This window comes from Salminus brasiliensis, chromosome 23, assembly GCF_030463535.1.
Source record: "Salminus brasiliensis chromosome 23, fSalBra1.hap2, whole genome shotgun sequence".
In the NCBI taxonomy this organism is placed as follows: Eukaryota; Metazoa; Chordata; class Actinopteri; order Characiformes; family Bryconidae; genus Salminus; species Salminus brasiliensis.
In genome coordinates this window covers 2133444-2150894 of record NC_132900.1, presented here as the reverse complement: position 1 = coordinate 2150894, position 17451 = coordinate 2133444, and the positions used below count along the sequence as shown (strand labels likewise).

Below are 17451 nucleotides of genomic sequence, written 5' to 3'. Positions count from 1 at the left end.
ATCACAGCCTACTACAAACCTATACTCTCTCTCTCTCTCTCTCTCTCTCTATATATATATATATATATATATATATATATATATATATATAGAAATCTGTACATTTTATAAACTGTACTACAGGCCTACACTCACTATAACATGCTACACGTCTACACTCATTCTACTATCCTACATACTACAGGCCTATAATCATTAAAACATACTATATAATTTACTACATACAACTCATTGCAATATAGTACATACTACAGTTTTTTACTATTTACAACATACTTTAGAGTATACTGCATACTACAAGCCTATGCTCACCATTATATGTTACACGCATATACTCATTACAATATACTACATACTACAAACATATACTCATTACAATATACTACATACTACAGACATATACTCATTACAATATACTACATACTACAGACATATACTCATTACAATATACTACACGCATAAACTCATTACAATATACTACATACTACAAACATATACTCATTACAATATACTACATACTACAGACATATACTCATTACAATATACTACATACTACAGACATATACTCATTACAATATACTACACGCATAAACTCATTACTATATACTACATACTACAAACATATACTCATTACAATATACTACATACTACAGACATATACTCATTACAATATACTACACGCATAAACTCATTACTATATACTACATACTACATGCATATACACATTACTATATACTACATACTACATGCATATACACATTACTATATACTACATACTATACTACACACATATACTTATTTCAAAATACTACATAATATACACATATACTCATTACCATATACTAGATAGTACACACATATACTTATTTCAAAATACTACATAATATACACATATACTCATTACCATATACTAGATAGTACACACATATACTTATTTCAAAATACTACATAATATACACATATACTCATTACCATATACTAGATAGTACACACATATACTTATTTCAAAATACTACATAATATACACATATACTCATTACCATATACTAGATAGTACACATATAAACTCATTACAAAATACTACACGCATATACTCATTACAAAATACTACATACTCTACACATATACTTATTACCATATACTAAATACTACACATACTCATTACAATATACTACACGCATATACTCATTACAAAATACTACATACTACACACATACTCATTACAATATACTACACGCATATACTCATTACAATATACTACATACTACACACATACTCACTACAATATACTACATACTACACACATATTCTCATTACAATATACTACATACTACACACATACTTATTACAATATACTACACACATACTACAATATACTACATAATACACACATATACTCATTACAATATACTACACGTATATACTCATTGCAATATACTACATACTACACACATATTCTCATGACAATATACTACATACTACACACATACTCATTACAATATACTACACGTATATACTCATTACAGTTTACTACACGTATATACTCATTACAGTTTACTACACGTATATACTCGTTACAATATACTACATACTACACACATATTCTCATTACAATATACTATATAGTATACATATATACTCATATACTATATACCATATACTACATACTATAGGTTAATATACTATAAGGTACTCATCACACCATATTATATACTACACTAAATACTACACTATATATACTAAACTTACAACTTACTATAGAGTATACTACATACTACAAGCCTGTACTTACGTAAAAACAGTACATAGTACAGGCCTATGCTCACCACAATATGCTAGTCAGTCAATACTCATTTCAATATACTACATACTATAGGTCTATACTCATTACACCATATTATTTACTACACTATATACTATGCTATGTATGACAGACCTACACTTACTGCTAAATACTACAGCCCTTTACTATTAGTAACAGTACACTATATAGTAAACTACACACTACAGGCCTGCACTCAGAAACCCCTTATAAAAGGATAAAAGGATAAAAGTCACAGAGCCACTCTGTATTCCAGACGGTTGGAGCCTGGTGAGTAATCTGTAGTTGCGTTTGTCTGCGAGAGGTTAACATTTGCGGTCCGTCTCTGCTGTGACCCGTGGTCAGAGTTTAAGACAGCAGAGTTGAACCAGCAGGCATCAATCACCGGCCCCAGCGCCTCCTCATCCAGCCGAGGCCAGAGCCAAGCCAGAGGCCATTTCCCAGACACACCTCGCTCTGCTTCTGGAAGCACGGGCTCAGGATGGATGCGCGAGCCTCTGACCCACGTCCCCTGTCCGTCATCCTTTATCTGCCCAGTCCGCTACAAAGGGCCTTTCAGTACGTTGAGAGGAACACAAATGGGGAATTTTACGGAAGCGTCGTGGCTGAATTGGGAAACCGAGCACACGGTGGCGGTCACCGGTGGTGTTAGTTAAGTTTTAAATATTCTGTGCAAAGAACTATCCCTGTAGAGCAGTACTGCCAATAGATTAGGACTCCCTGGAGCAGATAAACATAAAACTTTTGGCACCCTGCGCCTAACACCAGGCATGGGCTAGAGGGCTAAGAGGTGCTCCATCCAACACTTTTGGGATTTTGGATATGAGGAGTTGGGTATCATGGAGGTGGGGTGGTGATCATCAAACATCCCGTCATTTGCCATCAAATCCTCACAGCAATGCTCCTCCTCCAAAATCTAGTAGGAAGCCCTCTTCTCTGGACAGTAGAGACAGTTACTCCAATAAAAGCAGCATCAGCTCTTTTTAATACCCTTGATTTCAGAAGAAACAGTGAATGAATGAGCAGGTGTCCCAATACTTTAGTCACTATTTCAGCCCTTTTCATTAACCAAATAATCCAGCAGGATATAGAGGGGCTTCCCAAATCCACAGACCATGAGTTGCTGTACATGCAGCCTCTATGTGTGGCCATACAATGGATGTTTTATGACTCTACTGTCTCGGGAGGACGCCCCCCAACCCCACCACTACCACCCCCTTAGGCCGTTTCTGCAGCATGAATGGTGCAAGAGTGAAGAACACAGAGGCTTCCAGCTCATATAAAACCCAGCATTTTATAAACACTCACTCAAGGTGATGCCAAAGCCGATCATTCATTCATTAGCTGCACAATGGAGCCGGATTCTATTGTAAACAACCACTCTCCTCTCCTCCACAGACGCAATCAGACATGTTCCATAACAGAGATAAGAGCATATGGAGGTATTTCTCATGTTTGGAGGGGTACTTTACTGGGGATACTACACTACCAACACTGGGTTGGGCCTCCTTTTGCCTCCATAACAGCCTCAATTCACAGATTTTGGATCAAGCGATTCCTGCAGATCCTGCTGCAGACGTCCTGTTCTGACTGGGGACGTCGCTGAAGAACTCTGAACTCACGGTCATGTTACTGAAACCAGCTTAAGAGCATCATCATGCTGGAAGTAGCCGTTAGAAGAAAACAGTAGAAGGTTGAAGGTACATGAAGGGATGCACATGGTCAGCAACGATACTCAAACAGTCCGTGGCCTTCAAGCCATGATTCACTTTCACTGGTATCAACAGCCCAACAGCCCAAAGTGTCCCCACATGATTATCATCTGACCACCACCTCCACCAGCCTGGGCTGTCCACACAAGGCAGGTTAGGTCCATAGACTAATGCCATTTGTACCAAATTCTGGTTCGACTGTCTGTAGTAAGGTTCCTCAGCAGGCATCCAGATTCATCAGACCAGGCTACGGTTCTCCACATGTCCTCAGCTGTCCAGTGTTGGTGAGCCTGTGCTGAGCCACTGCAGCCTCAGCTTTCTGGTCTTGGCTGAAAGTAGTAGAACCTGAGGTGGTCTCCTGCTGTTGTAGCTCATCCTCCTCAAGGTTGGAGGTGCTGGTGTTCATTCTGAGAAGCTTTTCTGAGCTACTGTAGCCTTTCCGGTCTGACCAGCCATTCTCTGTTGACCTTCTGACCTCTGTTATTTATAAGAAGTTGCTGTTTTCTATATTCCACCATTCCGAGCAACTCCCAGCAGATCAGCAGATGTAGCTAAATGCTAAAACCAGTGCAATCATGTCATGCTCGAAATCACTGAGATTATACTGGTTTTCCAAGCTGGTGGTCGATCTTAACATTCTTAACATTACCTGAAGCTGCTGGACTACACTGTACCCCTGCTACATGATTGGCTAATCTGCTAATTGCGTGAATGAGCAGATGTCCAGGCCTTCTTAACGAGCTGCTTGGTGAGCGACTGTCACAATAAATTACAACCAGCTTTTCGAGAAAATATTTCGGAAAGGTTCTCTAAGCGACAGAGCAGTTTAGGGTTCCACCGTTCTCAGAGGACTGTGAGTTCCAGAGTTCCTGATGACATCAGCAAACCAAGAGCAGAACTCTTGCAGAATTCAAAGAAAATCTCAGTGCTAAACTCTATGAGGCAGGAGCTTGTCCTGGATGTGGAACGCCTCTAACAAGAGCTTTTACACTTTAGCCTAGTTTCAAATCCATCACAGCCTCAGCCCACTATTCTCACAGCTCTTCAGAGAGTGTGTGTGTGTGTGTATATGTTTCTTGAGATGTAGAGAAATGCGGGGGAGGAAGAATCAATAAGAGAAAATGTCAGAGTGTAATGACCGGAAATGATGCAGGGAGATAAATGGCACAACTATTGGCAAGTGTCTACTGGAAGCAGATAAAAGTGTGTCTGTTTCACATACTAATTGCTCAAGGGCCAGAAAACGTCCAGCGGTGTGGAGGAAGAAAGGAAAGCGCGGTCACGTCGGGCGCTCTCCTCGTATCACCTGACGAAAACAGACGCGACGAGACCTTGCCAAAACAAACTGTGATTAATTAGCATGTGGCTTTTGGGGCTCAGGCGAGCCCACGTTATAAATAACTGGGTCCAAAAGCTCTGGGCCCTCAGACAGACAGGGGTCTGCTTGTCAAAAGGGGTCCCGAACAGGAGGCCTGCGCACATTGTGCTCATTTCCTCACGGCTATCTCTCACTGGGGGCTGTATTTTCATAACCGCCCACTCGAGTTCACCCGAGACATTTGATTTAGGACTCCAATACAAACAGTTTGGGGAAGGAGAGAAGGGGAGGTGTTGAAAATAAATTGGATTCCAGGGGTAGGCCAAGGACTTAGCTAAGGCTGAGCTGAGCCCGCTTCGCTGCCGACGCTTTTTGGCCTAGTTATCCATGAAAAAAAAAAGGACGCGGAGAAGCGGAATCCTTTTGGGACGAATAAGGTTTAGCCTTGAGGGCTAACGAGCTGCGTGCACTAATGTTACTTAAACAAGTAGCAGGTCGAGTTTTATCCTTATCAAAACAGAAGGGTTTAAGCCAAGTTACACAAGGGAAGTGATTCGACCAGACGGCGAGCCAGATCCTTCATTAAAAACACAGCGTTCAAAAGTTTGGAATCAAGGTTTTGCGCAACAGAAAACCAAACTGTTTATAAATCAAGCAGATGGTTCTAAAATAACTGTGAATGGTTGTAGAACATCGAGAATAATGTAGCAGTAGCAGTAGTGTAGTGGTACAGTAGTAGCAGCAGTAGTAGTACAGGTAGTAGTAGCAGCAGTAATAGTAGTAATAGTAGTAGTAGTAGTAACAGTGGTAGTAGTAGTAGTAACAGTGGTAGTAGTAGTAGCAGTAGTTATAGTAGTAGTAGTAGTAGTAGCAATAGTAGTAGTAGTAGTAGCAGCAGTAGTGGTTATAGTAGTAGTAGTAGTAGCAGCAGTAGTAGTGGTTATAGTAGTAGTAGTAGCAATAGTAGTAGTAGTAGTAACAGTGGTAGTAGTAGTAGCAGTAGTAGTAGTAGTAGCAGTAGTAGTAGCAGCAGTAGTGGTTATAGTAGTAGTAGTAGCAATAGTAGTAGTAGTAGTGGCAGTAGTAGTGGTTATAGTAGTAGTAGCAGCAGTAGTAGTAGTAGTGTAGTGGTAGTAGTAGTAGCAGTAGTAGTAGTAGTAGCAGTAGTAGTAGCAGCAGTAGTGGTTATAGTAGTAGTAGTAGCAGTAGTAGTAGTAGTAGCTGTAGTAGTAGTGGTTATAGTAGTAGTAGTAGCAATAGTAGTAGTAGTAGTAGCAGTAGTAGTAGCAGTAGTAGTGGTAGTAGTAGTAGCAGTAGTGGCAGTAGTGGTAGTAGCAGTAGTAGCAGTAGTAGTGGTTATAGTAGTAGCAGTAGTAGTAGTAGTAGCAATAGCAGTAGTAGTAGTAGTAGCAGTAGTAGCAGTAGTAGTGGTTATAGTAGTAGCAGTAGTAGTAGTAGTAGTTATTGCAGTAGTAGTAGCAGTAGTGATAGTATTAACACCAGAAGTAGCAGCAGTAGTAATTTAATTACTGAATGTAATTATAAGTATTTGGAGCTTTATTATGAGCGATGTTGAAATGTAATGGAGGCTCTAATGTTTCAGCTGGTAATGACAGTTGGGTTCGCGACCCCCCAAAAGTAAACAGTTTCTGAGAACCTTGATCTGCCACATGTGTTAATTACACACACACACACACACACTGTATTAATTACACACACACACACATACACTGTGTTAATTACACACACACTGTATTAATTACACACACACACATACACTGTGTTAATTACACACACACTGTATTAATTACACACACACTGTATTAATTACACACACACTGTGTTAATTACACACACATTGGAAGCATTGTTAACGCGTGTTGTTAATTGGAGGAACAGTTAAACCGTCTGAACCGCTAATCAGTGCTCTGTTCTACACATCACTCAGAAATCCCGTCCCTCCCAGCACTTTTACATTCATTTACTTTGTTTATTTTTACTTCAGTTTACAGCTCAACTCTTATTATAATTATTTAAATCATGTTTAAGAGCACAAACATTATATCAATGTGACTTATCATATTTAATTGGACTATAATTACAACAGAATGTAAACAAATTAAATATATTCAATTTTGTTTATACATTAGAGCTTTTTTTCATCCAGTTTCAAAAAACACAACTTTTAATACATTTCAAATGAGGATTTTATTTAATGTAATTTTGGAGCATTTCTCTTGGTCCATTTATCATTACATTTTGAGGTACACTGTAAGTATAATTATGTTAATTATAACTTAATTATATATAATTGAGGTATAATGTTATATAAAGTATAATTGTATACATTATACTTTATGAAATACCTTTTAGATTAAATATACATACTTATTTAATATAGACATTTTATATATAATTATTCAATTAAAAATAAAAATAATTATTCAACATATACATGTAATATATATGTATTAGATTACATATATATTATTAATATTTAATATAAATATTTATACATCATGATTAAATGAGTTAACTTCAACAAGAGTCAAAAATATTATTTAAAATAAAATAAAAATAATTAACTGGATTAATTAAAAATTAAACATTAAAATGATTTAGATTAAAAGATTTAAGGAAATAGAAAATTAAGAATTTTCAGTGATATTTCTTTCTCTACTTTAGACCTTCTTCAGAGATGTTTTTAAATATGGTAAATATTTAAACAGTATTTAACAGTAAAATTCCACATAAAGACTTTTAGACTCCAAAAAGATGAAGATACATCCACTAGAAGAAGGCAAGAGGAACTCTGAAGGAATGATTTGCGCCGCTCTCTGTTCCATATGGTTTGTGGTATAAATGGTTCATCTGAGAAAAAAATAAATAATAATAATCACAATTGCGCCGCATTCTCTGCCACTGTGTCTAACCGCCAAGATCTTTCACCGAGTCCCAAATTCTCCATGATTGGTGAAGACGTTATTTCTAAACAATCCGGCGGCGGCGAGAGAATAATGATTCAAGCGATCACTTGCTGACCCTTTGGCTGTAACAGAAAAAAGGCTTTACATTAACAATGGCTGTTTTGCCCCTGGAGGGTCAATCTAAAGACGGGGAACAATCGGGGATGGGCGCACGCAGAGTGACATCATCACGGGTCATCGGGTGTTCGGAGGATCTGACTGAGGGGAAGAACTTGAGTCATTCCATCTCTACAGTGGCCGTTTGACGGGTGGTTTCACCGTGTGACTCCGAGGCAGGGCCGTCGGCCACTTCCACCGAAGCCAACAACAGACGTATTATGGCCCGAGTAGAGCCAGAGGAAATGGGTGTTTGCCGCTGCGGGTCACACATTAACTCGGATTTGGGAGATCAGAGGGTTTAGCCTTCTGTTCGGTCAGGGATATTAAGAGATTAGCCTCGGGGGCTTCGTGGCTGAGCAGTGAGATAGTGTCTCAGGAATGGTGGAAACCACACAGCACAGCGAGGAGAAGCCAGAACTGGAGGAAGTTCTAAAGTCCAGCCGGAGCTGGACTCTAAAGAGGAGCTGAACTGCAGAAACTCTGGACCCCTGCTCCCAGAACCACACCTCTAATAGATCAAACTCAGTGAAGAGAGATGATGCAAAACATTTATGTGTATTAATATTCATAGTGGTCACGCCTATGAACAGGTTAGAGGTTGAAGAACCTCTGAACACTCAACAGTGTTGGGCTCAAACTCATTTTTTTTATCATGCTTAGGTGCAGAAAATCTGTAATTGTGATTTATCACAATTAATTGCAGTTATAATCAGCTAAAATAAAAATGCAATAAATTAAATGTAATCTAATTTTATATTCATTATAATATATATAGAATTGTTTTCACCCAATTAAAAAAAAAACATTTTATTTATTTACTTATTTATTTGTTTTTATTCCAAGTTATTCTGAAACATTTCTGATAAGCAAGGTATTATATTATAGTTTCTATGTTATATTTTATTTAATGTTATTTTTTATATTTACTAATATATTTCCAGATTATGTTAAAATAACATAAAATCCATTAAAAATGCAAAATTATTCTTCAACTTAAAGGAACATTTATTTTTACTAAATTAACCAAAATGATAATGTTAGATTCTCAAAAGATTTTTGATTTAAAGATTAAAGATTACAAATTTTAAAGACTTTTTAAAAATGTAAAATTTTCAGCGATATTTTTAAAAGTGGCTCAGCTAGAGATTTTCTCTACCTCTATTTTCTCTAAGATGGTCTACTCTGGACCCCTGCTGTCAGAACCAAACTTCTAACAGGTCAAACTCAGCAAAGAGAAATGATCCAAAACATTTATCTATATAAATATTCATAGTGGTCACGCTTTAACCCTGTATCTCCATTTTTACCGTCCTCACATTTTGACATAATGTGAATCTGGCAGTTGATCTTTACACTGTATCAGAATTTCATGATGAACGGACCAATAAAAACGCTCCAACATGACTTTAAATTGACCTCCATTGAAAGTTAAGAAGGTGACATTTGGAGATAACCGCAACTTACAAGATTTATCAGCATTTCAGTTCGAATGTTGTGAGTTGTCAGTTGTAATACTTTTAATTTTTACTGAATTTATCATTCTGAAAAGAAATAAAAATAATTCATCTGACATTTACAAAGGATTTGACACACTGATCTATTACATTATTTTTTCAAGCTATTAAATTCAGTAAATAAATTAATGTATTTTATAAAAATGTGCCAAAATGTGCAGAAAAATGTCATATTTCAGTTATTCACTTATTTACACTTCAGCACATTTTGGAAACAGATTAATAATTTAATTACGAAGAACTTTGATTATATATATATTTTTTATATATTTTTAAATACATTTTTTATTATATTATATAACATGATTATATTTAAGTCTCTTGTTTCTGCAGCAACATTGTGGCATTTTTCATATCACACTCATACTGACCCAGAAACCAAATTCCTTGATTTTAAAAGAATTAAAAAAAAAAAAAAACAAACATAACCAGGCTTGTTGGTGTGGCTCAGCAGATGCCATGCTGCTGTTTCCAAACACACACATCACATCAGAATCCGACACAAGAAGACTGCACCCCAGTGGTGAAATGTAAAACTATATATATATATATATATATATATATATATATATATATACATATATATATACACATATATATATATATATATATATATATATATATATATATATTTTTTTTTTTTTTTTTTTTTTTTTTTCCCTAATTTATTCATTCATAGTTTCACACTTGCAGACGCCAGACAGGTGCATGTGTACATATTTGACCTCAAGAATGGGTCAAACTACAGCTACACAATAAAGACAAGATACCACACTGCATAAACACACACACACGGGTACATTCTGCAACTCTGATATGGGTGCAATACATTATATATGGGCTGTGTTACACATGTGGACGTGTGACTTGGGTCTAGACTGGTTTGCATTATTCGGGCCAAAACAACTGGGTAGAGAGTAGAGCTGGGCAATATGACGATATTTCATCAAATTGTGATATACGATAATCTTTCCTAAGCATATGGAGGAGACTGTTAGTGTTAATAAACACTGATCAGCTGCAGGTTTCATTACTAACAGTGTAATTAGACTGAAGGGTTCATTAGATGCAGAGCAGCAGATGTTGTGTAGAAATCACTGTATTCAGTACAGGAGAGGATCTGAATAGTATCTTATAAGAATCTGCAGCTACTGATGTGTTTAGTCTGTGATTACAAATACAATGTATCGTGATAAATATCGTGTATCGCTAAAAACGTCTTTAAATATCATGATACAGTATTTTTACCATATCGCCCAGCCCTTGCTGAGAGCAATATCTGCTATTTCTAATGTACATATCTGAAGATGGTGATACATGGGACGTAATCCACCTGGATCAGCATCCAGAGAAATAAAACACTGCAGTAAAATAAACATATCCAGATATATTAGTGCCGTAATCCAGCATCACCTAAACACTCTGCTCGTCTGGAGTTCAACAAATTCATCAACACATATCAGCTTCTCAGATCAGCCTAATCTAAACATCTGGCCCATGACCATCACTGGTTTGAAGCAAATATCTGCTGCTACCAATATGATGAGGTCATCTGTAGCCATCTAATGTACACATTTATACAATATAGAATATATATAACACATATTTATAATTTATTTATCATTTAATTGAATCACAAAAATGCTTGACTTCTTCCGAAACATCTAATATAGATTGATGATCGCTCAGAGCCCCTTTCATATACTGTAGACTTAATATTATCTTTTCCTGTTAAATTTAGATTTTTTTAATAAGAAATTGCTCAGTTCAATATTCAGTAAATATATAAATATAAGATTTTATAGCAATGTGTCTTAAATGTGCAGAAAAAATATGATTTTAATTGAATCATAAAAATGCTTTACTTCTTCTAAAACAATCTTTATAGACCGATAGGTGATCGCTCAGAACCCCATATTCATATATCATAGACTTAATATTAATATTACAAAGGCTGATATTGCAATAGTAAGAAATCAGGGCGCCACACATGGGGAGGGGATAATAAATGTGGGGGTGCAAATGTGACGGCATGTATATATTTTCTTTTCCTGCTAAATTCAGAACATTTTTATAAGAAATTGTTATATTCAGTAAATATATAAACAGATTTTATAACAATGTGTCTAAAATGTATTGTCTATTTTATTATAAAAATTTATTTTCACTAATATATTTTTAATTGTAATTTATTTTCCAATCTGTTAAACATTTTCTGCACATTTTAGACATCATGCCTGTTTCTATTATTTCGTAATTCATGTTTACATTGGTTTCCTGTAAAGGTTTGGTTTACATATTTACACTTAGAACATCAACAAAATGTTTATTATTTGACCTTAGATTACCTCTGTGCACATCTCCTACACTCCTATCCCATAAAAAAAACCTGCTACTCACTTTGGATAGATAGCGGTCATCTTGGCGGCGGCGTAGCCGGGCTTGCAGGTTGTAGTGGTGAGGTTTTCATACTTGTACACCAAGTTTAGCGGCCTGTCAACACAAGACGGGACAGTTACTGCTGAAGTGGCTTACTGTGGAAGTGCACAAAGAAACAAGCCAGTATTCAGTTTACTGTGAGACTCATAACATCACTGATCCATTAGAAGGATCTTGCACACCAGGGGCCGGATTCACAAAAGTGTCTTTTTTTTTTTTTTTTTTAAAACAAAAACAAAAAACAAAACAGAAATTCTTTAAAATCTGCTTTTCTTCTCAACTTCTCAAGTTTCTCTGACTGAAAACAAAAAGACAATAATAAGAGCTTACCGATCCAAACTGGGCTCTGATTGAGCTTGTGTGTTCATCCTGCAATAAATGAAGCAATACATGAAGCCTCGTGGATTGTGTGGATATTAATAGATAGAGGAAACTCACAGAAAGCTCTGATTCTACTCTGATAAGTGTGGACAGTGCAGACTTGAAGAGATGACAAAGCAGGTTTATTAGCCATGAACCAATCAAACCGGACCAATTTAAATATCCCAGCACGTCTTCAGTCCTGAGTACAGAACCTCCTGCTGTTCTTACCTGCTGCAACCGTGATGCACAGCCAGACTCCAGCTTCTGGCAGCAGCGTTCCTGAGGAACCTCAGCCCATTCCTTATGGGCAGTGTCCTCCAGCTCACTGATATTCCTGGATTTGCTGCAGGAGCCGCCTTCTTCACATCCCACCAAAGATTCAAGGGTTCGAGGGCGTCAAAGTCTGACGCCTGTGACGACTGTGACGACCACTCCAGAATCTTCCAGGACTCCTTCTGAAACCGAGCCTCGCAGACTCTGTGAGGTATGTTAGGGTCATTGTCCTGTTGGAAGGTCCAATGACGCCCAAGCTTCAGCTTCCTCTTTAGAGAAGGCATGGTGTTCTCCTAGGATTTCCTGACTCAAGTCGCATGACCCAGAGAAAGTCTTTGGTGGGATGTGAAGAAGGCTGTTGCAGCAGCAGCAAACCCAGAAATTTTAGGACGCTGCCCATGAGGAATGTGCTGAGGCTTCTCAGGAACGCTGGAGCAATGTTCTGGAGCAATGAGGACGCCTGTCATGAAGGGGGTGAATAATTCTGAGACTGCAGACGCCATTAAAGTGGTATTTTGTGTTGAATGTGGAGAAAGCACGTGTTCATTAGTCGTGTTGGGATATTTTAATTAGCAGTATAAATGTTTTTCAATTAGACCACTGAAGATTTTCCACCACTTCTAATCTAAACTTTTTTTTTACGTTAGTTCTAATGTTGGGTGTGAAGAACAGACTAACCTGTAAAACACAAATAATGAAAATAATGTAAATAACAGAAATAAATGAAATTCAACGTGTCAAAATTTCTAAGAATATTTTGAGAACTGTTTCTAAGAACATCCCTTTAATTTAATATTCGTAATCTTAAGCGCCTCATTTTCAGGAAAGGCTTTTGTGAAGTCGGCCCCCGGGGTCGTAAATCTCAGACCTCACACACTGTTCTGATTGGTTTTGATATTTCTTTGCAGAACATTTCAGATTTCCATGATTTGATTTGGTCAATTTGGTCCAATTATCAACTGTTTAAAATATATAAACATAAATATTTCAGTGGAAAAGTTTTAGCCCCCTGTAAAAACTAGAACAAAAAGCTCCTTATTTGGGCACATGGGCCAATTACAGTGTTTTTGACCAACATCACTGACCAATCTGATTAATTATGGTATTTAATTACATCCAAGAAACATTATTTTGTTCAAAAAGGTCACAAATTATTAATGCAGGTCGATTCATTCTGGAGCATGGTATTCACACAGCCCAATGAAAATATATGTGTGTGTGTGTATGTATAATATATATATATATATATATATTTTTTTTTTTTTTTTTTTTTTTTTTTTTGTGCAAAAGTTTTTGTCCCCTGTGTAAATTAGTGTGTGAAGCTTCTTATCTGCTCAGTACATCACTGACATTAGAATAAACACTAATAATAACACTCCTACAGAAAGTGGTGGAGGTTCTCCATCACTGTGTTCATCTTTAGAACATCTCCAAAGTTCTCCTCATGGAGTCTAGTGTTATTTAGAGTTCTCCTCAGATCAACACCTGGTTTGGTGGTAAATCAGGGCTTAATGATGGTAAATCAGGTGAGCTGCTGCTGCTGCTGCTGCTACTGATGGAGTTGAGCACATCCTCCACGCTGTGCTGGCTGGACTGGGGGGCGTCCAGGAGAACCCTGGAGGAACCGAGCTCTGTTCTTCAGACTAGCTCACCGACAAGATCTCACTACTTTCTTTCTTCAGAATGAGAAGCTCTTGTTTCTCCTTTTTACTGGATTTATGTTCTGATCTGTTCTGATGAGATCTGGAGCTTCTACAGTAGAACTCTAACAGTAGTAGAGACGGGGGTTGGAGTGATGGGGTTAAAGGCTCTAAACTCTCTGTATATATTTCTTATTAAATGTTATTACAGTTGATCATAACTGATTCCATCATCCCAAGTCCCTGAAGAATGACTCAGGTGTAGAGGAACAGTACTTCTGTAAGTACGCTAAAGTTTGTCTTTTTACACCTCGGCTCTGAGTTCCCCTGCAGGCTGGTGAACTGTAGATGAGTAGCCGAGGCCAACTAAAGCAGAGGGAGCCGAATTCCTCTACCCACCAACACTACACTGCCTCATTAATAACATGTAATACACATCCAGACCAGTTCAAATAAACAGGCTGGAGGGAGACAGGCTGGCAGGCACTGAGGCGGAGCAGTGGATGAGTGTCTGAACGGGGGCGTAAGCATGCGTGTGTTAGTGTGTGTGTGGTGGTCAGAAGCAATGAGATGGAAGTGGGCGAGGATGGACACGCACTAGCTGGACCACCTTGGGAAAAACTGAGTGTGCAGGAATTTGAGCTTTTATATATATATATATATACATACCGCAGTGCTGCAGCAGTGGGTTCATGTTACCCCCAATTAATTTATAGATCATATAATATCATATATACAGTCAGTAGTTCAGCTCCTACCCTAATTATTGTATCGATCATATATAATATATATACGGTAAGTAGTTCAGCTCCTCCCCAAAATGACTGTATAGATCATATATAATATACACAGTCGGTAGTTCAGCTCCTCCCTTAATAATTGTATAGATCATATATACAGTCAGTAGTTCAGCTCTTCCCCTAATTATTGTATAGATCATATTTCATATATACGGTCAGTAGTTCAGCTCCTCCCCCAATGACTGTGTAGATCATATATCATATATACAGTCAGTAGTTCAGCTCCTTCCATATTTATTTATATACAGTCAGTAGTTCAGCTCCTCCCCCAATGACTGTATAGATCATATTTCATATATACAGTCAGTAGTTCAGCTCCTCCCCAATGACTGTATAGATCATATATACAGTCAGTAGTTCAGCTCCTTCCATATTTATTTATATACAGTCAGTAGTTCAGCTCCTCCCCCAATGACTGTATAGATCATATATCATATATACAGTCAGTGGTTCAGCTCATAATTATTGTATAGATCACATCATATATACAGTAATTGGTTTAGCTCCTCCCCCAAATACTGTATACATCATATATACAGTCAGTAGTTCAGCTCCTCCCCTAATTATTGTATAGATCATATATCATATATACAGTCATTGGTTCAGCTCCTCCGCTAATGATTGTATAGATCCTATAATATCATATATACAGTCAGTGGTTCAGTTCTTCCCCTAATTATTGTATAGATCATATATCATATATACAGTCAGTAGTTCAGCTAATTATTGTATAGATCATATATATATATATATATATATATATATATATATATATATATATATATACACACACACACACACACACACACAGTCATTGTTTTGTCTCCTCCCATAATGACTGTATAGATCATATATATCATAACCGCTCTGGGTACACTGATCTTCCACACATATACTAAGCTCATACCCTTGGTTGGTATAAAGAGCAGGTTTTGGGCCAAAGGAGGTTTAAAGGCCTAAAAATATGGCTGAAGACATCACCACAAGTGCAGAAAAGTCGTGGTCTTTCCTTTAAGCTCATGCTAGTCACTATTATTTACGTGTGATATTGATTTCCTACTAACTAATGAAGGAAACTTGATTATTTCTACTGAAAACATCCTGAAAAGCTAGATGTTCCCAAACTTATGACAGGCCCCGGATGTGTTGGTATTCAATTCAGATTGTGCTGCTCAATGAACAGCTTAACAATCACCACTGCCACTCTTTCACAACGAAAATCCACCGAAACCTGCGAATTCCAGGAATCCTTCTGTGCCTTTTCAGCACTGAAACTGCAGAAACCGCAGCGACGCGCTTATTTAGACCAAGCCTTCGCTGTGATGAAGTGCCGTGGCCTACAGGACAGTGTTGTATTTTCCTTCGCTGACAGGTTCGAGTCTTTAAACGCGAGGGTGGACGGGGTCCGAGGCCAGGGGAGTGATAAAGCACGCCTCGCGGACAGTCGCACTCGCGCTGCCGAGCGAAATCTAAACCTGTCCGAGGCTTTGCTTATTGTACAAGTGTGCAGTGTGGACGGACGGGTCTTCTGCGATAAGGAACTCTGGGAGAGCAGCGTGAGGCGTGTGTCTGAGAGCTCTGGCAGTTCAAAGATTGAGTGTAAACACACACCTACCACACACAGTCTCCTAATATTTAACACCTTAACACCTCACACTGGGGCATTTTCACAAATTGCTCACAGACGCATTGGTATCATCAAGCGGGGCCGGACGTCTCGGTCGTTGAAAATTTCGGACATTTCAAACACACCATTACTTTTCATCAGGCATGGTGTGATTCCGGCTAACTTCAGGCCAATTTGAGGGATTTTACGTCCGTACTGAGTGTGGTCTAAAAAAACGCCCGTTTCAGATGATTCAGTGAACTGGACCAATAAACACCGGCCTTATATTTGGGACAGATGTTGAAAAACTGCCTTGTTTCAAACCTTCTGACACATCTTCGCAATCGGAAGTGAATTTCCAACTCAGTAACCCGATCAAAACTGTGACTGACTAATGCTGTGCGCTCCCGTCTCTCTAAACTCCACATACACCAAACGTGCAAATGTTTGTGGACACCTCTTCTAATGAATGCATTCAGCTAGGTTAAGCTGCACCCATGGCTGAGACAGACTCAGAGACACACACAGCTTGTCCAGACCCTGTAGAGAAGAAGTATAGCCAATAGAATAGGACTCTAATGGACATTACTAGAATGGACAGTTAATATGACCCTATTGGCACCATGCTGCTGCCTAATGCCAGGCGTGGGCTAGAGGAGGGGTATGTATAAAGCCCCCCAGCAGCATTGAGGAGCTGTGGAGCAGTGGAAGAAGAACTGTGTTCTCTGGAATGATGGTGGTGGTGGTGGAGCTCCATCCAGTACTTTTAGGATGAGTTGAGGATGATGAGGTGGGGTAGTGATCATCATCCAATATCCTGACCTCACTAATGCTCAATCAAATCCTCACAGCAATGTTCCTCCTCCAAAATCTAGTAG

General features: G+C 38.0%; 1 protein-coding gene across 11 annotated transcripts in view; it reads right to left on the bottom strand.

Annotated features, from left to right (window-relative positions):
• The window catches only part of st3gal3b (ST3 beta-galactoside alpha-2,3-sialyltransferase 3b), an 86887-nt gene that overhangs the window by 42103 nt on the left and 27333 nt on the right, over positions 1-17451 (bottom strand). For 9 of the 11 annotated variants that reach the window (XM_072669254.1, XM_072669253.1, XM_072669263.1 and 6 more), the window contains 2 exons: positions 12222-12260; positions 11853-11945 (listed from right to left, as the gene is read on the bottom strand). In XM_072669254.1, coding sequence (XP_072525355.1) covers positions 11853-11945; positions 12222-12260 — 132 coding nt within the window. The remainder of the gene's footprint in view (positions 1-11852; positions 11946-12221; positions 12261-17451) is intronic. The other 2 variants (XM_072669256.1, XM_072669258.1) reach the window with 1 other exon arrangement.